The 23,549-nt window shown below is 51.9% G+C and overlaps 2 protein-coding genes across 3 annotated transcripts; both read left to right on the plus strand.

The window, feature by feature from the left end:
* The first annotated feature begins 687 nt into the window (after positions 1-687).
* Positions 688-5,883, plus strand: Lgals1 (galectin 1). The gene is made up of 4 exons (XM_045152921.1): positions 688-821; positions 2,233-2,312; positions 5,309-5,480; positions 5,678-5,883. The coding sequence occupies exons 1-4, from the start codon at positions 813-815 to the stop codon at positions 5,822-5,824; spliced, it is 408 nt and encodes a 135-aa protein (XP_045008856.1). The 5' UTR covers positions 688-812; the 3' UTR covers positions 5,825-5,883.
* Positions 5,884-13,209: 7,326 nt separating this feature from the next.
* Positions 13,210-20,035, plus strand: Nol12 (nucleolar protein 12). 2 transcript variants are annotated; one of them, XM_004650292.2, is made up of 6 exons: positions 13,210-13,341; positions 16,096-16,201; positions 16,431-16,479; positions 16,918-17,060; positions 19,242-19,339; positions 19,632-20,035. In XM_004650292.2, exons 1-6 carry the CDS (start codon positions 13,259-13,261, stop codon positions 19,795-19,797), a joined length of 645 nt encoding a protein of 214 aa, XP_004650349.1. In that variant the 5' UTR covers positions 13,210-13,258; the 3' UTR covers positions 19,798-20,035. The 2 variants fall into 2 exon arrangements, with proteins under 2 accessions (XP_004650349.1, XP_045008670.1); XM_045152735.1 differs by lacking the exon at positions 13,210-13,341 and adding an exon at positions 13,456-14,043.
* The last annotated feature ends 3,514 nt before the right edge of the window (positions 20,036-23,549 follow it).

Consider the following 23,549-nt stretch of genomic DNA (forward strand, 5'->3'; position numbering starts at 1 on the left):
AGATGCAGAGTCTGGGGTGCAGTGGGTTCACCCTGGATTGCCTCCCAGGCCTGCCACTGTCAGCCAGGCCCGAGGCTGTCCCCACGGGGCCCTCTGAGAGCCCTCTGCAGGCCCTGGTGCGAGGCGAGGGCGGCAGCCTCGGACCTGGCACCCAGCCCAGGCTTTCTTTAGCCCTAGTGAGCAGCACGAGCCGCAGCCGCAGTCACAGCTTCCGGGGGCGGCCCGGGCGGGGCCGGGGCTTTGCGGTGATGGGGCTCCAGTCCTCCGCCGAGGCCCACAGCTGAGCCACACCCCGGGCTGCCTGTTTGCAGCATCTCTAACCCTGGTTCCAATTCCCTGCGGGCTTCTCAGCTTCCCCCCGCGCCCCCACCCCGCCCGCTCCTCCGAGCACCCCTCCCCCAATATGCCTGCTGGCCCCAAGTCCTTTCCCGCCAACTCTGGGGCCTAACTCATCCTCAAACTATTTTCCATTGGCCTCCCCCATCTCTGCCACGGCACATTTTTTTTTTTTTTTGGACTTTTTTTGGAGGAGTTTGGACGCTGGGGGAGGAGCTTGGGAGGAGGGGGAGGGGGTAACCTCTCTAATTGGTCACCTCTGCTCCAGAACACGCTTAAAATTTTTTTTGACTCCGCCTCTAAGTGGACCCCCCATCCCTGTCCTGACTTGCGATTGGCTCCGTTTCGAAGGGGGCGGGACCCACGAGGTCCGGTTCCGTTAAAAGGGTGGGAGCGGCCCAGAGGCCCGTCGTCCCGGGTTGGAGTCTTCCAGACAGCTGGTGCAGCCGATCGCTGGAACTTTCTCAGCCTCAGTCATGTCTTGTGTGAGTGTGGGACCCCTCCCCCACTCAAATCTGGGGTAGTGGCTAAAGCAGATGGCCCCGGGAGAGCAGGACAGGTCAGGAGCTGGGTTCTAGTCTCAGAGGTGTGGCCTTTAGATAAGTGCCTTTTCAGCCGGGCGTGGTGGCGCACGTCTTTAATCCCAGCACTTGGGAGGCAGAGAGTTAGGAGGATCGCCGTGAGTTCGAGGTCACCCTGAGAATACAGAGTTAATTCCAGGTCAGCCTGAGCTAGAGTGAGACCCTACCTTGAAAAAAAAAAAAAAAAAGGAAGATGATAAATGCCTTTTCTTTTCTCCTCAAGTGCCACATCTGTAAAATGGGGATGGGTGTCACAGTCCCCCAAAGGCTTTCTCTGGCGATAGAATGTTCTGGATTCTTTCAAGGCCTGGCGGCGGAATTACGTCTTGCAAGGCCCAACATTCTGTCATTTTGTAGCTCTGAGAAGTGGGAGTGGAAAGGGTGTGGCCGATGGGGGTGGTAGGGGAACTCTTTGGCCCAGGCTACTGTCCATTGCCCCCTCCTCCACGCTAGTCTCCTGACCCACCCCGCCCCCGCAGCTGTCCCCAGTCACTCTTTTGCTCCAGAGACCTCTAAAAAGCCTCCGGAGCCTGAGACAGGTCAGATTCTGTGGCGGCTGTTCTGGTGGGGGCTGGGGGACCTAACCCCTACCCTAGGCTGAGGTGGGGCGGGGTGTGGTGGGGAGAAGGCAAGAATCTTCTGCATACCCCTAGGGAAGAAGTTGAATTTGGAAAGGAACCATACCAGTTAACTCCTGCCCAATCACCCCCGCTGGCTGGCAGTGCCCAGTAGTGACCGGCCATAAGTGCTGGAACTAGCTCCGGCTCGCTAAGCCTGAGCCACCTTGTGGGCAGCTGTGCCCCCTGGCCGAGCTGTGTCCTGCAGGGGGGCCTGGCCTTGCTTCTCCAGCCTTGCACCTCTCGGTCTTGCAGGGGACCTGGGGAGAGGTCCTGGGAGCCCCAGGCCACTTCCTTTCCCTGAGGGAAGTCGACCAGTCCCTCCGAGGGTTCAGCTAGAGCCAGCAGCTTGCCCACTCCCGGCCCGGTCCTGTCCATCCGCTACTTGGGGAGCAGAGGTGCCACCCCACGCCCAGGGCCAAGCTGATCTGTGCCTCTAGCAGTGGCCTTCAGAACCATTTGAGGCCCGCTGCTAGGACCTGGGACTTTCCCGAAACCACACAGCAATCTACCGTAGAACTCCAAGCCTGTCCCCTCTGCTTCCCATGGGGCTGCTCAGCGCACCCAGGGCGGGGACGACCCCTCCTCCCATCCCCACTCCCGGACCAGGCGCCGGCAGAGGCCACGTCCACGTCCTCCTCCTCCTCCTCCTCCCCGCTCGCCTGCCTCTATCCTAACGGGGGCCTTTCTTTGCACAGGGTCTGGTCGCCAGCAACCTGAACCTCAAACCTGGGGAGTGCCTCAAAGTGCGGGGCGAGGTGTCCCCGGATGCCAAGAGGTGAGGGGGCAACAGGCGGGTGACCGGCGGCGGCAAGGGGAGGGCGGGCGGGCCGGGGTCCGCGGGTGCGCGGGATGGGCGTGGCCCGCCGGAGCCGCTTCTCCCCAGCCCGCAGGGGGTTAATGGGCCGCTGCCGAGGCTGCGTTTTCTGGGTGAGTCACTTCCTCGCTGGGGCCGGGCGCCCCCTCCGTGGTCGCCCCTTGCCTCCGGGTTGGAGCTTCTTAAACTAAACCAGCTGCAGCCGCAGCTGCCGCCTCGGCTAGCCCTCTCCCCTTCCGGCTCTGGGCGGGGCAGGCTGGGGTGGGAGAGGATGGGGTGGGAGAGGGCTCCCCTACCCTCCTCTAGGACCCTCCTTCCCACCCTGAGCGCTCTTGGATTCCTTCCTTGCTTCCTCATCATTCATTCAGCTTGCTGGCCTAGCTTCTCAATAGCCATGTGACCTTGGACCAGTCACCCAACCTCACTCAACCTCAGTTTATTTTTCCTTCCTTCCTTCCTTCTTTCCTTCCTTCCTTCCTTCCTTCCTTCCTTCCTTCCTTCCTTCCTTCCTTCCTTCCTTCCTCCCTCCCTCCCTCCCTCCCTCCCTTCCTTCCCCTTTCCTTTCCTTTCTCTCTTTTCTTTCTCTTTTTTTTTTTAACTTTAAAAGCTTTTTGTTTATTTTATTTATTTGAGAGTGACAGAAAGAGAGAAAATGGTCGCTCCAGGGCCTCCTGCAAACAAACTCCAGACTCGTGTGCCCCCTTGTACATCTGGCTAATGTGGGTTCTGGGGAATGGAGCCTTGAACTGGGGTCCTTAGGCTTCACTGGCATCTCTCCAGCCCTTTCTTTTTTTCTTTTTTTTTTTCTTTTTTAGTTTTTCGAGGTAGGGTCTCACTCTGGGTCAGGCTGACCTGGAATTCACTATGTAGTCTCAGGATGGCCTCGAACTCTGGGGCGATCCTCCTACCTTTGCCTCCCGAGTGCTGGGATTAAAGGTGTGCGCCACCACGCCAGGCTCCTTCCTTCCTTCCTTCCTTTTCTTTCTTTCTTTATTTTCTTTCCTCTCTGAGGTAGGGTCTCGCTCTATCCCAGATTGACCTGAAATAGATTTAGTCTCAAACTACCCTCTAACTCACCGTGATCCTCTTACCTTGGCCTTCCGGGTGCTGGGAATTAAAGCACCTGGCTTTATTTTGCCATGACATTCTTTTTAATGACCATATTCCAGCTTTGTGTAATTACTTTTATTCCATTTTAAATTATCATAAATTTTTAATTTAGGAATTGTTCCAGAAACTTTCTGTGCCTTGAGTTTCACGTCAAAACATTACCGGTTTTCACCTTTAATATTATTGGAACTTTAAGTGTATATTCCTAAATTTAGTGCTAAGAAACAAAAGTACTTAGCTTTTTTTCTTTTTTTTAAGATTTATTTGTCAGAGATTGAGAGAGAATGCATGTGCCACCATGTGCATCTGGCTTACGTATGACCTAGAGAATGGACCCTAGGTCCTTAATGCTTTGTAGGCATTCCCCATCTTTTATATATGCATGTATAGGGTTTTTTTTTTTGTTGTTGTTGTTGTTTTTTAGTTTTTCAAGGTAGAATTTCATTCTAGCCCAGGCTGACCTGGGATTCACTGTGTAGTCTCAGAGAGGCCTCGAACTCACAGGTGATCCTCCTACCTCTGCCTTCTGAGTGCTGGAAGTAAAGGCTTATGCCACCACACCTGGCTTATAGCTGTTCTGTTGTTGTTTTTTCGAGGTAGGGTCTCATTGTATCCCAGGCTGACCTAGAATTCACTATGTAGTCTCCAGGTGGCCTCAAATTCACTGCAATCTTCCTACCTCTGCCTCCGAAGTGTAGGGATTAAAGGTGTGCACCACCCGGCCTGGCTCAGCTACAGTTATTTTTGAGATAAACACTAAGTCGGCTTACTTACTTGAGAGAGGCAGTGAGAATGGGCACACCAGGACCTCTAGTCACTGTAAACAAACTCCAGATACATGTGTCACCTTGTGCATTTGGCTTATGTGGGTACTAAGGAATTGAACCTGGGTCCTTAGGCTTCACAGGCAAGTGCCTTAAGTGCCTTAACTGCTAAGCCACCATCACTCCAGCCCTTTTTTTGGGGGGGGGGGGATTTTTTGAGGTAGAGTTTCTCTCTAGCTCAAGCTGACCTGGAATTCACTATGTAGTCTCAGGCTGGCCTCAAACTCACGTCGATCCTCCTATCTCAGGCTTCAAAGTGCTGGGATTAAAGGGGTGCACCACCATGGGCTCCCTGTTTTGTTTTATATATATATACCTGCAAGCAGAGAGACAGAGAGAGAATGGGCACACTAGGGCCTCTTGCTTTACCTAGGTACTGGGGAGTTGAACCCAGGCGGGCAGGTTTTATTCTCACACACACCTTTAACTGCCGAAGAATCTCCCCAGTCCAGAGCCTGGGTCAGAGCAGCGTGGAAGGATATGGGGCATGGGTTGTATGGAGGAAGAGAGGCTGGGCCCATCAGTACCATTTGTGATGAGCAGCTGAGGTTGGGAAGAGACTCCTCCCTCCGCTGTGCTTTCCAGACCTCAGAGGCAAGCATGGCTATCAACCCCATGCAACAGTAGTTGATCATTGGCCACAGTAATGGAGCAGCTGCTGTGTAGAGGGCACCAGGGATCGAGCAGTGTACAAGACAGACCCAGCACCGTCAGGAGAGGCCTCACCCTTGATCTAATAGGCCTGGACCGACACTAATGTCTGGGAGTGCCTTTGGCTGTCAGCACAGCCATCCCCTCAGAGATCCCTTGGGACACCTCCCGTTATACGTTAGGGGAAATCGAGACTCTGAGGGGGCGAGGACTAGCTCAAGGTAACGCAGTAAGTAGGCGGCAGGGCCAGAACTGGAGTCTTGGTGTCTGGTCTCCCTGCTGATGAAGTCCCAGCGAGGTACATGCGTGGTATACTGTGGGCACACTGGTATGCAGCTAGAGCCAGCCTCAAACCCACCCATCACTCCCTAGCTTCGTGCTGAACCTGGGTAAGGACAGCAACAACCTGTGTCTACACTTCAACCCCCGCTTCAATGCCCACGGGGATGCCAACACCATCGTGTGCAACAGCAAGGAGGAAGGAACCTGGGGCACTGAGCATCGGGAGCCTGCTTTCCCCTTCCAGCCTGGGACTGTGGTCGAGGTAGGCGGGACCAAGGCCTGACAGGGCTCTGGGTGGACTGGGCAGAGGTGGCCTCCTTGAAAGGCCGGATGTGGAGGCCGGCCCTGCCAGCTTTCCCCATCATTGCCTTGTGATCATCCCTCCACAGCCTCTCTCCGCAGCAGGAGTCTGGGTGCACCCAGGTCCCTAGGGGCTCACTGCTCTCCCCCACTCTCCAGGTGTGTGTCTCCTTCAACCAGGCTGACCTGACCATCACTCTGCCAGACGGCCACCAATTCAAGTTCCCCAACCGCCTCAACCTGGAGGCCATCAACTACATGGCAGCTGACGGAGACTTCAAAATCAAGTGCATGGCCTTCGAATGAGTGAAGCTGCCCAGCCAGTCCACAGTTCTCAATAAAAGCAGCTGCCTTTGCTCTCCTGACTCAGTTGCACACGTGTGTGCTTGGGGTGGGGCGGGGGAGGTCCCAGGGGGCTCTCTTCTCTCCTCCTCCCCCAAGGTTCCCAGGTAGGGTCTAGGGTCTCACTTTAGCTCAGGCTGACCTGGAGTTCACTATGTAGTCTCAGGCTCGGTGGTTAAAGGCACTTGCTTGCAAAGCCTGCTAGCCCTGGACTCAATTCTCTGGCCACTCACATAAAGTGGGCAAGCACCTGATTGCATGGCACACCCGTGCACATACACATGAAGATGAATAAAAAAACAACAAAAAGCAAAGATGCAGAGTCAGGCTGAGGGAAGTGCTGAGTGAGTAAAGTCTTTGCCTCACAACATGAGGACATGAGTTCAATCCCCACATAAAAAAAAAAAATCTGGGCATGGTGGTTAATACCTGTGATCCCAGTTCTGAGGCGTTGAGATGGGAGGGTCCCTGGGGCGCTCTTTTTTTTTTTTTTTTTGGTTTTTCGAGGTAGGGTCTCACTGTAGCCCAGGCTGACCTGGAATTCACTATGGAGTCTCAGGGTGGCCTCGAACTCACGGTGATCCTCCTTCCTCTGCTTCCAGAGTGCTGGGATTAAAGGCGTGCGCCACCACACCTGGCTTCCTGGGCCTCTCTTGCTGGGGCAGTTTAGCCTAGTTGGTGATCTCTAGGCCAAGGAGAGACTGGTTGAGAATAAGGTAGATGGTGCCTGAGAAACCACACTTGAGATTGACCTCTGACCTATACATAGACGCACAAATGTGCAGTCAGGTGGGGCTGGTCATGCACACAGTCTCAGCCACTCAGGAAGCTGAATCAGGAGGATCATTTAGGGCCAGCCTGGGTGACATAGCAAGACCTTACCTCAGGGAAATAAAAGATTTGGTGGGTGTTTTTTTGTTTTTTGAGGTAGGGTTTTGATCTAGCCCAGGCTGACCTAGAATTCACTATGAAGTCTCAGGGTGTCCTCCCATTCACAGTGGATCCTCCAATCTCTGCCTCCCGAGTGCTGGTTTTTTTTTTAACGCCCTCCCAACAGACTTTTTTTTTTTTTTTTTTTTTTTTTTTTTTTTGGTTTTTTCGAGGTAGGGCCTCACTCTAGCCCAGGCTGACCTGGAATTCACTATGTAGTCTCAGGGTGGCCTCGAACTCATGGTGATCCTCCTACCTCTGCCTCTGTGCCACCATGCCCAGCTTGACTTTAAAAAAAAAAAAAATACAAGTGAGAAAGAATTGGCATGCCAGGGCCCCAGCCACTGCAATCACATTCCAGGCACGTGTACCTCCTTGTGCACATGTGCAAACTTGTGTGCTTGCATCACTTTGTACATCTGGCTTACATGGGATCTGGAGAGTTGAACTTGAGTCCTTAGGCTTTGCAGGCAAGACCCTTAACCACTAAGCAATCTCTCTAGCCCTTGGCTGTTCTTTGTTATTTGTGTTTTTCATTTGTTTTGAGGTTGGGTCTCACTCTAGCTCAGGCTGACCTGGAATTCACTATGTAGTCTCAGGGTGGCCTCGAACTCATGGTGATCCTCCTACCTCTGCCTCCTGAGTGCTGGGAATAAAGGCATGTGCTATCATGCCTGGCTCTTCCCTGGCTGTGTTTTTAAAAACGTTTTTATCTTATTTATTTGCAAGGAGAGAGTGGGCACACCGGGGTCTCTAGTCACTGTGAACGAACTCCAGATGCATACGCCACTTTGTGCATCCAGTTTTACGTGGGTATTGAACCCATTTCATTAAGCTTTGCAGGCAAGCGCCTCAACCATTGAGCCATCTTTCCAGTCCAAGATTTGTATTTCAGCTGTGTGTGTGTGTGCCTGTTAGTGGACCTTTCTGAGCCTCAGTTTATGGTTTATACATGGGGGATAATACACAAACCTTGAGGGTGGTTGTGGAGATTAAATGACATATTACTTGGGGGCCAAGTCACACCCTGGGCACATGATAAATGTCTAGTGGGTGGCGGTCTTCCATCTCTTATAAACATTTTTGTCATTACTCTTTATTTGAAGGGGAAGAAATGGGCGGTGAGTGGCAAAATGACCCAACAGGACTACAAGCAGGCATCCTCGCTTTGTGGTCCTAGGCTACAGGTCCCCTCTTCTGGAACCTGAAGGCAGCCAGGAGGACTAGGCTGGCTGTGAAGCCCCAAGCAGGTCCCCTCTCTAAGAATGGGAACACGGCCCGAGTGCCAGCCAGGTCCTGTGGCAGGTGGAGCTGGGGGAGTCTGCGTGGGTCCCTGCAGAGGGAGCTGGCCAACTAGAGGCCCAGATGTACATAGGCAGCTCTCGGGGAACAAAGGGCAGGCAGCTCACTGTGTGCTTGCCCCTGGCTTCCAGAGGCCTCTTCTCCAGCTCAGGCTCTGACCTGTCTGCCAGCCTTGCTTAGCCCGTCCCTCTCACACGCAGGACAAGTGGCCAGAGCGGACAGTGGGGCCACCCTTGCCTGCACTTTTTCCTTGCTACCGGCCGGCCCATGTTCTCAGAGCTCCTCTTAGCTCCAGGGAGACGGCTGAGGGAACTGAGCCAAAGTTCTGGAAGGCTTCAAGTCAGAATTTCCCTGGGCTCCATCAAATCTAAGGCACGCTGTCATGAGGGTGGTAGAGGGAGCGAGGCCAGCAAATCTCTCTAGGACATCAGGCACCCTAGGAGGAGTCTCTTGCATTCCCAGCCTGAGTTCTCCGTGACAGGGTGAAGGTTCCGCATGCGGTACAGTCCCCTGGAACCTGGTGCTGGGACACATCTATAAGAGAGCCAAAGAGCATCCCACTTGGAGGCACACGCCTTTAATCCTAGGACTCGGGATTGCAGTACATTCGAGGCCAGCCTGAGGCTACATAGTGAATTCCATCCAGGTCAGCGTGGGCTAGAATAAAAACCAAAAAGAGATAAAGAGAGGAGAGGGAGAGTCAAAAAGCATGGGAGGAATCCGGGTGTGGTGGCGCACATCTTTATTCCCAGCATTTGGGAGGTAGGAGTAGGAGGATCGCTGTGTGTTCAAGGCCAGCCTGAGATTACATAGTGAATTCCAGGTCAGCCTGGGCTACAGCGAGACCCTACCACGAAAACAAAAACAAACAAAAAAACCATTGGCGGGCTGGACAGATGGCTTAGCAGTTGCCCTGCAAAGCCTAAGGACCCAGGTTCCATTCCCCAGGACCCAGGTAAGCCAGATACACAAGGCGGTTTGTGTATTTGGAGTTCCTTTGCAGTGGCCAGAGGCCCTGGTGCTCATTGTCTATCTGTCTTTTTCTCTCTCAAGTAAATAAATAAATAAATAAAATAAGAAAAAGAAAATCACGGACCGCACATGTTTCAGATTCCCATGAGCCACACCCCATCTCCACGTTTTTTCTGGGGCTCCCAAAGTGGCTACCCAGAAAAAACCAGCTTTTGACAGCCTGGTTGTGGAGGCGCGCCCTCTGCTGGACAAAGGAGAAAACGTCCCCCTAGGCTGACATATCTTGACAATTCACTCACAGATTCTCCTCCACACACTGGCTGAATGAACGTGGCTGGCTACGCCCCAGAAGAGAGCCCTGGGACAGGAAAGAATAGAAGCCACTGGGATTGGAGCCGACAGGTTCAAACCCAGTTCCATGGCTGTGTGCTCTTGGACTAGTTACACAACATCTCTGAATGAAACTGGCTCCTCTGTCAAGTTAAGTTAGTACTGGCATTTATCCCATGCGGCGCTGAGGACTAATAGAGGGCCTAGGACTGCATGCTGCTTGGCACTTGGTTGGGGGTTCTGTGAGTGCTGGATCCCTTCACCCCTTTAAGACTCTTTGTGGGGCTGGAAATGGCTCAGTGGTTAAAGGCAAGTACTTGCAAAGCCTATCTGCCCAGATTCAATTCCCCAGTATCTACGTGAAACCATTTGCACAAAGTGGCACATACATCTGAAATTTGTTTGCAGCAGCAAGAGACGCTGGTATGCCCTATTCTCACTCTCTCTATCTCAAATAAATTAATGATTAAAAAAACCTAAAATAATAAATATTTTATTTTATATTTTTTTCAAGGTAAGGTCTCACTCTAGCCCAGGCTGACCTAGAATTCACTGTGTAGTCTCAGGGTGGCCTCAAGCTCACAGTGATCCTCCTACCTCTACCTCCCAAGTGCTGGGCTTAAAGCTTGTGCCACCACGCCCAGTTTGCATCTATAATTTCTGATTACCCAGTTCCTCTGAGAAGCCCTCCCTGTCCTCCAACCTCGTGCAGGCAGCCCTGAGCTCCTGCAGACTGCTGAGCTCCTTGCTACAAAGGTCTCATCCCCTGGGCCATGATGATCATTCACCCAGCCACAGGGCCAATCCTGGAAGTCAAGGGCAGCAGCTGCCTCTGCAAAACCCAGCACAAGACTTGACAAGACAAATAACCATGGTATAGAGAATGGGGATTTCATCATGCAACCAAGGCACTAAACACCTGTCCAATGTTGTGTTACTGAATGCCTTCACTTCCTGCCCCTCAGCTTCAGTGAAAGGTGTTTTTACGTGCCCTCCATTTCCATACTTGGGGCAACTGAGGCACAGAGCAGGAGGAGCTTGTGCAGCAAACTCGAGTAGGGCACACTATTATGTTACACACTTGATGTAACTCACTTATCCACCACAATCATGGATCTCAAAGTTTACTGTGTGCACGGGCTGGAGAGACGGCTTTGCAGTTAAGGCGTTTGCCTGCAGATGCTTAAGGACCCAGGTTTGCTTCCCCAATAACCACATAAAGCCAGATGCACAAGGGGGCACATGCATCTGGAGTTCATTTTCAGTAGCTAGAGGCCCTGGCACACCCAGTCTATTCTCTTTCTTTCTTCCTGCCTCTTTCTCTCTCTCTCAAATAAATAAATAAAATAAAAATATTTTAGAAAAAGAGTTTAGTGTGTGCACTATCAGTATCCAATATCATTGGAGAACTTGTTAGAAATGGAAATGCTGGCAAAGACCCTCCTGCTCCAGTGCAATGAACCAGAAATATTGGGTCTAGATTTCAGCAATTCTTTTAAGGTATCCTGTTGTTGGAGTCAACTTCACATTGCTGGGATGAACATCAAAACCAGACACAGTTTATGGGAGGGTTCATTTCAAGCTTACAGATCCAGCAGAAGTTCCATCAAATGGCAGAAGAAGCTGGCTCCCATTCATAAATCCAAGCAGAGAGAGACCACCCGGCAGACAAGCAAGCACAGCCAGAGCGCAAAACCTCTCTGCAAATTTTCAGGCTGGAATTCAGACCCCTCCCCAATGATCTGCACCCAGCCAGGTGGCTGGATACCCAAGTTACAAGCTTTAGTAAACCACCTGATGGGGCCGGAGAGATGTCTCAGAGGTTAAGGCACTTGCCTGAAAAGCCTAAGGAGCCCAGTTAAATTCCCCAGTACCCACATAAAACCATGGCACATGCCTCTGGAGTTTGTTGCAATGGCTAGAGGTTCTGGCATGCCCATTCTCTCTCTCAATTAAATGAATGAACAAAAACAAACAAATAAAAGACACCTGCTTCTATGGGGGACATACATTCAAAGTACCACAGCAGTGCACCACCATCTAATGAGAACTAAACAGTTATTACAATTATTCCTACTTTACAAATAAGGTTGAGGCACAGGGTGGAAGCAGTGGTCCAGGATCACACAGCTGTGCGTACCTGTATTCAGGTCCAGGCAGGTTGGCTCTCTCATGGAAATCACTAGAGATGACACTATCAGTACCAAATCATGATCAGTGGGACTGGAGAGATGGCTCAGCAGTTAAAGGTGCTTGCTTACAAAGCCTGATGGCACAGGTTTGATTCCCAGTACCCATGTAAAGATGGACAAAATGATGCATATATCGAGTTTGTTTGCAGCTGTAAGAGGCCCTAGTGCTCTCTATCTCTCCCTCCTTTCAAATAAATAAAAATATTTTTAGAAAGCTGGAGAGATGGCTTAGTCGTTAAGGCACTTGTCTGTGAAGACTAAGGACCCAGGTTTGATTGTCCAGGACCCAAGTAAGGCAGATACACAGCCCATTCTCTCCCTCTCTGCCTCGTTCTCTCTCTCAAATAAATACATAACAAAATATTTTAAAAATTAGAGCCGGGCGTGGTGGTGCATGCTTTTAATCCCAGCACTCGGGAGGCAGAGGTGGGAGGATCACCATGAGTTCGAGGCCACCCTGAGACTACACAGTGAGGTCAGCCTGAGCTAGAGTGAGAGCCTACCTCGAAAAAACAAAAACAAATAAACAAACCAAAAATTATAACAGGGCTGGAGGGATGGCTTAGCAGTTAAGGCATTTGCTTGCAAAGCCAAAGGACCCAGGTTGGATTCCCCAGTACCCACGTTAGTCAGATGCACAAGGGGGCGCATGCGTCTGGACTTCCTTTGTAGTGGTTGGAGGCCCTGGCGGGCCCATTCTCTCTCTTTTTCCTCCCCCTGTCTTTCTCTGTCAAATAAATAAAAATAAAATACTTAAAAAAAATAACATGGGGGGAGGGAGGATATTACCATGGGATTTAAAAAAAATTTTTTTGTTGTTTTTATTTATTTATTTGAGAGAAACAGATAAAGTGGTGGGGCGGGGGAGGGAGAGAGAGAGAGAATGGGCGTGCCAGGGCTTCCAGCCACTGTAAAGGAACTCCAGATTCGTGCGCCTCCTTATGCATCTGGCTAACGTGGATCTTGGGGAATCGAGCTCGAACTGGGATTCTTAGGATTCACAGGCAAGTGCTTAACCGCTAAGCCATCTCTCTAGCCCATGGAATATTTTTTTATAATAATGGAGGATGTTAATAAAAATTGAGAAAAAAAAATATAACAGAGCCGAGCGTGGTGGCGCACATCTTTATTCCCGGCACTCAGGAGAAGCTGAGGTAGGAGGATCGCTCTGAGTTTGAGGCCAGCCTGAGACTACAGAGTGAAGTCCAGGTCACCCTGGGCAAGAGCGAGACCGTGAATAGAAAAAAAACATTTTTTTAGAGCCGAGGGTGGTGGCGCACGCCTTTAATCCCAGCACTCGGGAGGCAGAGGTAGGAGGATCGCCGTGAGTTCGAGGCCACCCTGAGACTACTGAGTGAATTCCAGATCAGCCTGAGCTAGAGCGAGACCCTACCTCGAAAAGCCAAAAGAAGAAAAAAAAAATTAAAAAGAAATTAGACCAGCGGTTTTTGTGTGTTTCTGGCTGATGGGGTCTGGTTCCCAGCTCACTGACCACAGTCTGGGGAGAGGGCGGCGCTGAGATCCTGCAGAAGGCCGGAACCTTTAATAGGAGCCGCCAGGCGTGCGGAACTGAGGAGCAGCGCCACGAGATGCGCACCGACGGGAGTCTCAAAGTGCTACACCCGGAAGTGCTTGAGGCCAAAGGAGCCTCGCCGACAGAAGCCTCGCCGTTATGGGCCGCAACAAGAAGAAGAAGCGAGACAGCGGTGACCGGCGGCCGCGGCTCGTTCTCAGCTTCAACGAAGAGAAGCGGCGGTGAGTGAAGTCGCTCGCCTCCCACGGCCTCCTCGGGCGGCCTGGGAAGGCCGCGGCCAAGTCCGGCGGTGCGCGCTCACGCCGAAGGCTCTTCCGGTTCCGCCGCTCCCGCGCTCCCCGACGCTGGGCGAATGGACGCGGGGCCTTGGACCGCCCGATTCCGGCCCCCTCCATCCTCCCGTCACATTCTGGGCTTCTCCACCATCATCGATGACTGACGAGAGAATAGGATGAGAGTGGCTTGCTGTAATTCGTTCCCTCGCCCGACGCCTACGGGCCCTGCAGCGTGCCAGGCTTGGGGCTTGGCAGCCCAACGTCTGCCCTTCAGTGTGGCGGTGGACTAATGGCACACAGTAGCGGGTCTTCGAAAACCCCAGTGCCGAGCGCTCTAACGAAACTGCAATTTCCGGGTCTGGTGGCGCAGACTTGTAATCTCAGCTATTCGGGATGCTGAGGCAGGAGAATTGCACATTCAATGCCTGCCTGGGTTATAGAGCAAATTCAAGTCCACCCTAGGCAATTTATGGAGATCCTGCCCCATAACTAAAAGTTAAAAAGGGGCTGGAGAGATGGCTTAGCCGTTAAGGTGCTTGTTGGCAAAGCCGAAAGACCGAGGTTCGTTTTCCCAATGCCCACGTAAAGCCAAATGCAGCCGGGCGTGGTGGCGCGCCCGCCTTTAATCCCAGCCCTTGGGAGGCAGAGGTAGGTGGTTCGCCGTGAGTTAGAGGATATCCTGAGACTACACAGTGAATTCTAGGTCAGCCTGGGTTAGGGTAAGACCCTACCTAAAAAAAAAAAAAAAATCCAGATGCACAAGGTAGTGCATGCGTCTGGAGTTCGTTTGCAGAGGGAAGACACGCCCCCCCTTTTTCTCTGCTGTCTCTCTGTTTAATAAATAAAATAAATATTTTTAAAAGGATGGGGGTGCTGGAGAGATGGCTTAGTGGTTAAGGCACTTACTTGCCTGTGAAGCTTAAGGACCCAGGTTTGATTTCCCAGAATCCATGTAAGCCAGATGTACAAGGTGGCACATGCATCTGGAGTTCATTTGCAGCGGCTGGAGGCCCTGGTACACTCATATTCTCTCTCTTTCTCTCTCTCTCTCTCAAATAAATAAATTTTTTTTTTCTTAAAAAAGGGTGGGCTGGGGAAATGGCTCAGTAGTTAAAGGCTCTTGCTTGCAAAGCCTGTTGGCCAGAGTTCAAAACCCCAGTGCCCAAAGTATGCTCAGATGCAAAAAGTGGACATGCATCTGGTATTCTTTGCAGTGGCAAGGGGTTCTAGCATGCATACACATGTGCAAATAATAATTAGTGGTGCACGGGGCAACAGAAACTTCCATTAATACCGGGCATGGTGGTGGATGACTTTAATGCCAGCACTTGGGAGGCAGAAGTAGGAGGAACACTTGAATTTGAGGTCAGCCTGTGACTACAGAGTGGGTTCCAGGTCAAGTAAGACCCTATTTCAACAAAAAACTTAAAAAGGGTTAGAAATATGGTTCCATGGCAGAGCTCTGGCCTAACTGGCATGAGCCATTGGATTTGACTCCCAATAACAACAAAACAAACAACTGGAACTAAGCAGAGATCAAATGGGGGAAGGGAGAAAGACCTCAAGGAACCATAGGGAGACTCCCAGGGGACATGCCCTGGCCCTACCTACCCCACAGGTGTGTTCAGGAGGTGTGAATGAAAAAAAAAATTTTTTTTTTTTCTGTTTGGTTTTTCAAGGTAGGGTCTCACTCTATCCCAGGCTGACCTGGAATTCTCTATAGAGTCTCAGGGTGTCCTTGAACTCATGGTGATCCTCCTACCTCTGCCTCCCAAGTGCTGGGATTAAAGGCATGTGCCACCACGCCCAGCTAAGTTGTTTTCTTTTAATGGGTGTGCCACTTTGAGTATCTGGCTTATGTGGGTATGGTATTGGGGAATCGAACCTGGGTCCTTAGGCTTTTGCAGGCAAGTGCCTTAACCACTAAGCCATCTCTCCAGCCCTGAAAGTGTTCTTGAAACCCCTGCTAGAGGTGACTCTCTGAGAAATGAAATTTGCCAGTGTAGAAGTGGCCCCCACCTGTCCCATGTGTCCACAACCTACCCTTATTTACACCCACTAACAACATAGAGACCCAGATCAGAGCCAGGCATGGTGGTGCACACCTTTAGTTCCAGCACTTGGGAGGCTCAGGTAGGATCACCCTGAGTTCAAGGCAGTGTAGGGGTACAGAGTGAGTTCCAGGTCGGCTTGGGCTAGTGTGAAACTGCTCAGGTGAGGGAGAAAAAAGAAACCCAGGTGAGGCAGGTGTCTGGGAGAGAAGAGTAGGAAGAGACAGCATCTTCCTCATTTTCCTAAACTTTCTCCAGCATGCGTCACATAATGCGTCACAGAGCGTGAGGGTGGGGGTGGTGCAGCATACAGCTTAGGTGTGTGCTCGGGTATGGTGCACGTTGTGTAAATATATTCCAGTGTTCAAACAAGGACAAAGCCACCTAAGGCATTTCTCACATCGTACCCTTGAACTAAATGATGTGTGACTGTAATCTCTGTGGCCTTGAGTGCGCCTAGACTTTGCCTCAGTGCCCTGTCTGTGAAATGGGGTCTGGCGGGGATTTTGCAGGCTGACAGAGGGTGAAGTGAGTTCACAGGTACATGGTCCCTGGCACACAGTACAGTGTTGGCTGTCTATTCTAGAGGCAGCCCTTTTTTCCTTGTAGCTCCCTGCGACTCTCCTGCCTTTCCTGCCTCCTTCCTTAGGGAGTACCTGACTGGCTTCCACAAGCGGAAGGTGGAGAGGAAGAAGGCGGCCATCGAGGAGCTAAAGCAGCGGCTGAAGCAGGAGCAGAAGAAGCTCCGGGAGGAGGTGAGGGCAGGGGAAGCCGACGGGAGGTCTCCTCCCCCCTCAGGAGGCTTGAAAGGCTCTGATGGAGGGAGGCGGCTGCAGGGGCAGAGTAGGGGGAGCGCTCAGGTCTGGGGAATGGTTTAGACAGGCAGAGACAAGCCTGGGTCTGACGGTGGTGGTGAGCGGGGCCTTTGCCTGGGACTGGGCTGAGAGGCCATGCTCACTGTGCCCCCTTCCCGTTCTGCTTCAGCGCCACCAGGAATACCTGAAGATGCTGGCAGAGAGAGAGGAGGCGCTGGGTAAGTCCCCACCTTGGTCACTCATGAAGAATAGTCAGAGAGCCTTGGATTTCTGTGTCCACTGATGTTGGCTGGGCGGGGTGGGGGGAGAGTAAGGGAGGAGAGCTGCAAAAAGGCGACTTCCTGAGCTTTAGGGCTGTTAGTGATAGCCTGGGGCCAGTGGTGGTCTACGGACAAGTGGACCAGAGACCAGGAGACCCAAACCACATGGTACACTGAGTATGAACAGAGAGCCCAGTTTCTGAGAACTGGAGGGACTGGGAGTGGAACAGCTCCTTGGTGTCACTTGGCTTGTCAGATGCAGGGACAAGCTGGAGCATGAAGGGACAAGAGGTTTATTTATAGCACTCACCTGGGCCAGCACCTTTGTGGTACAAAGGGGCAGTTGCTGTCCAGGGCCAGGGAGAGGCTGAGACCTGATCTGTGCTCACCTTGCAGAGGAGGCAGATGAGCTGGAGCGGCTGGTGACAGCGAAGACAGAGTCGGTGCAGTATGACCACCCCAACCACACCGTCACTGTGACAACCATCAGTGACCTGGACCTCTCGGGGGCTCGGCTGCTCGGACTGCCCCTACCTGAGGTGGGTTCAGGTCAGCCCTGGGAAGAGGGGACTTGGGGGCAGGCTCTCGGGCCGCTCAGTGCTGGCCTGCATCAAGGCTTTCCCAGCGTGAGCGCGCTTTCCCTTCTGGACCCATCAGTCCCCAGTGCCTGGACTGCAGAGGTCAGCCTGCAAGCACAGAAGGAACTTAGGCAGCTTTCTTTGCCTGGCCAGCCTTCCTGGCTTGTCTCAGTCAGTCGGGAGTTGACATGGTAGCATCTGCCTGGGTGGGAGCAGGGAACCATGAGGATAAGGGTGAGACTGTAGTAAGTGCTTGGCCGCCTTGTATGACAAGCATCAGTACCATGCATGTCCGTGTGCACCAGCAGTGAGTGTTGTGAGTACTCAGTAGTTCTTCCTATAATTGAAAATAGTGCCAGGTGTGGTAGCACACACTTTTTTTTTTAAATTTTTAAATTTTTTTTTTTTTTTTTTTGGTTTTTCGAGGTAGGGTCTCACTCTAGCCCAGGCTGACCTGGAATTCACTATGTAATCTCAGGGTGGCCTCGAACCCACAGCGATCCACCTACCTCTGCCTCCCAAGTGCTGGGATTAAAGGCGTGCGCCACCACGCCCGGCTTAAAATTTTTAAATTTTAAAATTTTTATTAACATTTTCCATGATTATAAAAAAATATCCCATGGTAATTCCCTCCCGCACACACTTTTAATCCCAGCACTTGGGAGGCCAGATGTAGGAGGATCACTGTGAGTTCAAGGCCGGCCTGAAACTACAGAGTGAGTTCCATATCAGCCTGGGCTATTGTGAGACCCTACCTCGAAAAATAAAATAAAACAAGCTGGGCGTGGTCGCGCATGCCTTTAATCCCAGCACTCAGGTGGCGCAGGTAGGAGGATCACCATAGAATACAGTGAATTCCAGGTCAGCCTGGGCTAGAGTGAAACACTACCTTGAAACCTCTCCCCCTCCCCCAAAAATAAATAAAACAAACCTAAAAAGAATATCAAGACAATGTTCCAGCCCAGGCATGCTATCTCCAGCTTAGGCCACAGAGTGAGTTCTAGGTCAGCCTAGACTAAAATGAGACCCTGCCTTAAACCCCATCCCGCTCCCCACAAAAAATAAATCAAGGCAGTGGTTTATTTCTGAAACATGTGCCATAGTTAAAGTTGTGACTGTCTATTTGGTAGAGGAATTTATATACACGGACCCTTGTCCCTGGGCATCCACAGGGCAGGCTGGTTCCAAGGCCCTTTTGGTGTTCTCCCATATCCTTTAAGTCCTCTCTGAACTGTTTATAAAACCTGACACAATTAGCTGGGTGTGGTGGGCCACACCTTTGATCTCATTACTCAGGAGGCAGAGGTGGGAGGATTGCTGTGAGTTCAAGGCCAAACTGAAACTACAGAGTGAATTCCAGGTCAGCCTGGGCTAAAGAGACCCTACCCTGTAAAACCAAAAATCAAACAAACAAACAAGAAAACCTAACAGTGTAAATGCCATATAAGTAGTAACACTCTACTTAGAGGATAATGACAGGAAAATCCTCTCCTTGGTCAGTATGCAGTGGTTTGTTTTTCTCTAAATGTTTTCATTTATTTTCATCCTACAGTCTATTGGCTCTGGTACCCGGTAGGAGAGCAGACATGTGTACACAGTTATGATAGTAGAAGCCATCTCCAGGTAGGAGATGTAGCTTAGCGAAAGAAAGCTTGCCTTGAAAGCTTGAGGCCCTGGTTTTGATCCCTAGCACCACAAAATAAATGAACAAGAAAATCCCCACCTGAGGGAAATGAGCAGCTTGGGTTACACAGTAAGACCGTCTCAAAGTTTTTCTTTTGAGAAACAAGAAGCTTCTCAGGAATTGCAGTGTTACTCCATGTGTGCTGAGAGCTGCTGCCTTGGGCTGTCCATTCTGCGTGGTGCGGTACTGTGTGGTGTGTTGCCATTTTGCCACTGTTTCTGTTTGTGAATGTTTGAATGTCTGCTATAAGCCACTAGCATGAAGCAGGCTGTGTCTCGTGTCTTGTGTCATCCTGGCTTTAGGGCACACATAGTGCTCTTCTGCCCAGGTCCTTCTCTTAGCCACATTCCCATGCCTGCCAGGTGGCTGGTCAGATCTGTGTGTGGCAGAGCCAGGACTGCTCTGGTAGTCAGACCCCATCTGCTCCCTGAAACGTTCCTTATCTTGTGCTTCTCTAGGAAGGGGACAGGGACGGATCCAATGAGGAAGCATCATCCATGGAGAAGCCAACCAGAGCCTTGCCCAGGAAGTCTAAAGACCCCCTGCTGTCTCAGCGGTGAGCTCTGGCCTGGGACCTCCTGGGCCCATTCCTGGTTGCCATTGGAGTCTGGGCCTGTGGAGCCACTGAGGATGACTGGCCTGCAGAGGGTGGTATGGTGGGGCGGGGCTGGCAGGCTCTCTGGACACAGACCAGGCCATTTCTGAGGTGCGTTGTATGCTCTTGGCATGTGGGGCCTGCCTGACTTCTCATCCCTAAACCAAGTGATCACTCACCCTCGCCCAGCCTCCCACCTACTGCAGATTTCCTGAAATGAACTAATGCCCTGCCCTTCACCCTCCTCCCACAGAATCTCCTCTCTCACGGCTTCACTGCATGCACACAGCCGGAAAAAGGTCAAGAGAAAACACCCCCGACGGGCCCAGGACTCCACCAAGAAGCCTCCAAGTGCCACTCGTACCAGTAAGACCCAGCGCCGCCGATTGACAGGCAGATCACGGCACAGTGGGGAGTGAACTGCCGAGAGGACAGCAGGCTGTCCCTGTTCCCTAGACACATGCAAGGCATGACTGCAGTCTGAGCTGGGAAGCCACAACCCGTCCAGCCTGGGGTCATCCTTGTCTGGGACCACCCTTGGATTGGAGCTCGGGAGAAGCGGGTGGCTGAGTTGTCACCTCTCTGAGCCTGAGAGCCGGGTCAGGGTATCTTCACAAATGTCCATCCGCCTGGAACTCATCAGATTTGTGAAACTTATCACGTGTGTCTGTGTGCTTTGTCCAGCCTTGACATGCACCAAGGCAGGCTTCTGGGGTGGTAAGTTGTGTCCATCCTCCACTGTAGTGTTTCCCTAAGAATACAAGGTTGTGTCATGTCTGGGTCCCTTAAGGGCATTTGTAGGCAGTGTGTCCATTGTAGAATCTGAAAAGAGCAGCTGGAGCGTGGGCAGATGTGCTGGCTCCTGCTGTCCACTGGAAGATTCCTGGGACTGGCCTTCTGGCCTCACCAGTGTCCTCCCTGGAGTGGAAGTGGGAGCTTGCACCGCCTGCGGCCTCGCCTTCCTCTCCTCCGGTGTGGCTTCTGAGCAGGAGTGCTGCTCCTACTTAGGGGAGCCATGTTGGGCCCTGAACTGTAGACTTAAAGGGAGATAAGCTCTGTTCTCAGACCCTGGAGAAGCTCATGGACTACAGAAGGCATGGTCAGGGTGACAGGACAGTGCTGTGGTGTGGGGCCACCCGAGGGCAGGGGGCATGGATAGCCTCTACCTGCTCCAGAATGTGGGAGGGAGTGTAGGGAATGGGGCATGAGCCAAGGGTGCAGGAGAGGTCTCCCCATATACAGATGTGCGGGAACAGCGAGTACCAGTTGTGGAGCAGGCTCGGAGCCGTGGCTCAGGCTGTCTGGAGGTGGGCAGACTCCCACATCAGAGTCAGAGATGTAGCTCAGAAGCCCGGTGTTTGATGTCTGCTGTTATGTAGCCACCAGGCATGGCACACTTTCATGAGCTGAGTACTTTGGTGGAGGCAGGAGGACTCCAAATTCAAAGTCTTCTTCAGCTACGTAACAGGTTTGAGGCCAGCCTAGGCTACATGAGACCCTGTATACCCTTTATTTTTATTTTTATTCTTTTTGTTTGTTTGTTTGTTTGTTTTTGTTTTTCAAGGTTGGGTCTCATTCTTGCTTTCACTCTGTAGTCTCAGGGTGGCCTTGAACTCATGGCGATCCTCCTACCTGTGCCTCCCGAGTGCTGGCATGAAAGGTGTGCACCACCACGCTGGGCGCAGTGACCTCCTTGTTGCTCTTACAAAACACCCTACCAGGAGTAGCTTATAGAAGGAAAGGCTTATTTGGCTGCTTAAGTTTCAGGTTTTATCGAGGCAGGGAGAGTGTGGTACAAGTAGGAAGCTGGCTCACATCACCACGTAGCAGCAGCAGGATGAAGCAGCAGGAGCCAGCACGAGACTAGAGTCCCAAGGCCAGCCGGGCGTGGTGGTGCACACCTTTCATCCCAGTGCTCCAGAGGCACAGGTAGGAGGATCGCCATGAGTTCGAGGCCACCCTGAGACTACATAGTGAATTCCAGGTCAGCCTGGACTAGAGTGAGGCCTTATCTCATAAAACAAACAGAATCCCAAGGCCAGACCCAGTGATAGCTCCCAAAGGCTCCACAGCTGGGGATCAAATATGAGGCTTAATCACAAACACATAAGGCTATGAAACAGCTTATTTATATTCAAACCACCACACCCTGTGTCTAAAAAAGAAAAGAAAAAGTCTCCCATCAGGTGAGGGCTGATGGCTGAGGGCCAGAATAGGTCTGAAAGCCACACCCAGACATGAGAACATTCAGGATTTTAGGCTCAGCCCCCTGGCCTGGCTGTAGTTTCCTTGCCACCCCAGTGCTGCAGACCTAGGCGGAGTGACGCCCACTACTGGCTCCTCAGGAACTGTGTTCTGGTGCTCAGCCCAGGGCAGCAGGCAGGGGCCTTGTCCTCCAAGTGGATAAGCAGAGCAGGGAGGCTGGATTTGGTCTCTGCGTGTGCCTCACGCTGTGCTGTCCTTTTCTGGATCTGTTTCACATGTGACTTGCCACTCCCCCCCCCCGGCCCAGGCCCAGTGCAAGCCCCTGTGTGAGCGGCTGCACCAAGCTGGGCACTCCCCAGCCTGCCTTCACGCTGTGTTCCCTGCCGCCACCTCAGTGGAAATGCCCGTCTCTAGCCCCTTCCCCAAGGACATGAAGTCATTTCCAGCGTGCTTTTGCATTCCCACCAACCTTGTCCCATGTGTGTCTAACTCATAGAAATTTGGCTAATCCTAGGCTAATTGGGTAATCCTGTGGGAAACTTGACTCCGCACGTGGATTTCCCCCTGTCACTCTCCATCCTCCAGCAACTCGACCTGTAGCTCAATAACAGGTTGCTTAAGCATGGTACTACACGCTTGTAATCCTGGCATTTGGGAGGCAGAGGTAGATCACTGCCAGTTCAAGGCCAGCCTGGTCTACATAGTGCCAGGTCAGCCAGACCACACACAACACTTTCATGTAACTCAGGCCAAGGATGACCTTGAAGTTGGCATCCTACTAGTTTCACCTTGTGAGTGCTTGGGTTACCGGGTTATTCCACTCTGCCTGGTTTATGTGATGCTGAGGGTTGAAGCCAGGGCTTCGTGTGAATGTGGACCTCCACCAGCTGAGCTGCATCCCTGCCTGAGACAAAAAAAATGAAAAAACCGGGCAGGCTGGTGCATGTCTTTTATTTATTTATTTATTTTCCTGTGGCACACACCTTTAATCCCAGCACTTGGGAAGCAGAGGTAGGAGGATCGCCATGAGTTCGAGGCCACCCTGAGACCACAGAGTGAATTTCAGGTCAGCCTGGGCTATAGTGAGACCCTACCTCGAGAAACTGAAAAAAGAAAAAAAAAAAGAAGGGAAGAATGGTGAGAGGCTGGACATGGTGGCAAATCCCGGTACTCAGGAGGCTAAGGAAGGAGGGTTGCCCTGAGTTTGAGGCTAGCTTGGGCTACAGAATAAGTTGCAGGTCAATCTGGGCTGGAGAGATCCTACTTCAAAAAAGCCGGGCGTTGGGCTGGAGAGATGGCTTAGCGGTTAAGCGCTTGCTTGTGAAGCCTAAGGACCCCGGTTCGAGGCTCGGTTCCCCAGGACCCACATTAGCCAGGTGCACAAGGGGGCGCACATGTCTGGAGTTCGTTTGCAGAGGCTGGAAGCCCTGGCGCACCCATTCTCTCTCTCTCCCTCTATCTGCCTTTCTCCCTATGTCTGTCGCTCTCCAAAAAAAAAAAAAAAAGCTGGGCGTGACGGGGCACACCATTAATCCCAGGACTCCAGAGGCAGAGGTAAGAGGATGGCTGTGAGTTCGAGGCCAGCCCGGATGATGAAGTTAGCAGGGCATGGCGGTGCATGCCTCTAATCCCAGTGCTCAGGTAGGAGAATTACAGGTCCTGGGCTACCGGGTAAGAACCTACTCCACGAAGAGCTGTGCTGCACACAGTCTCAAGAAAAATGAACAAATGGCTCCTTAGTAGAGGGTCTTGAGCTGATGGAGGAGGGTGCCAGCCTGCAGCTGGAAGGCCAAGTGGCATTTAAATTGTCCTGTTGTGTCATGTTTTTGGCACATGGCGTCTGCCTCACAGCCCAAAATAGCTGCCCGAGGAGCTGCAGCCGAGAGGTGTGCATTTCAGCCAGCGGGAGGAAGGATGAGGAAGGCCAGCCTTCCTTCCTTGTCATGTTCTGTTGGCCAGGTAGGGG

The sequence above is a fragment of the Jaculus jaculus genome, chromosome 6 (assembly GCF_020740685.1).
Source record: "Jaculus jaculus isolate mJacJac1 chromosome 6, mJacJac1.mat.Y.cur, whole genome shotgun sequence".
In the NCBI taxonomy this organism is placed as follows: domain Eukaryota; kingdom Metazoa; phylum Chordata; class Mammalia; order Rodentia; family Dipodidae; genus Jaculus; species Jaculus jaculus.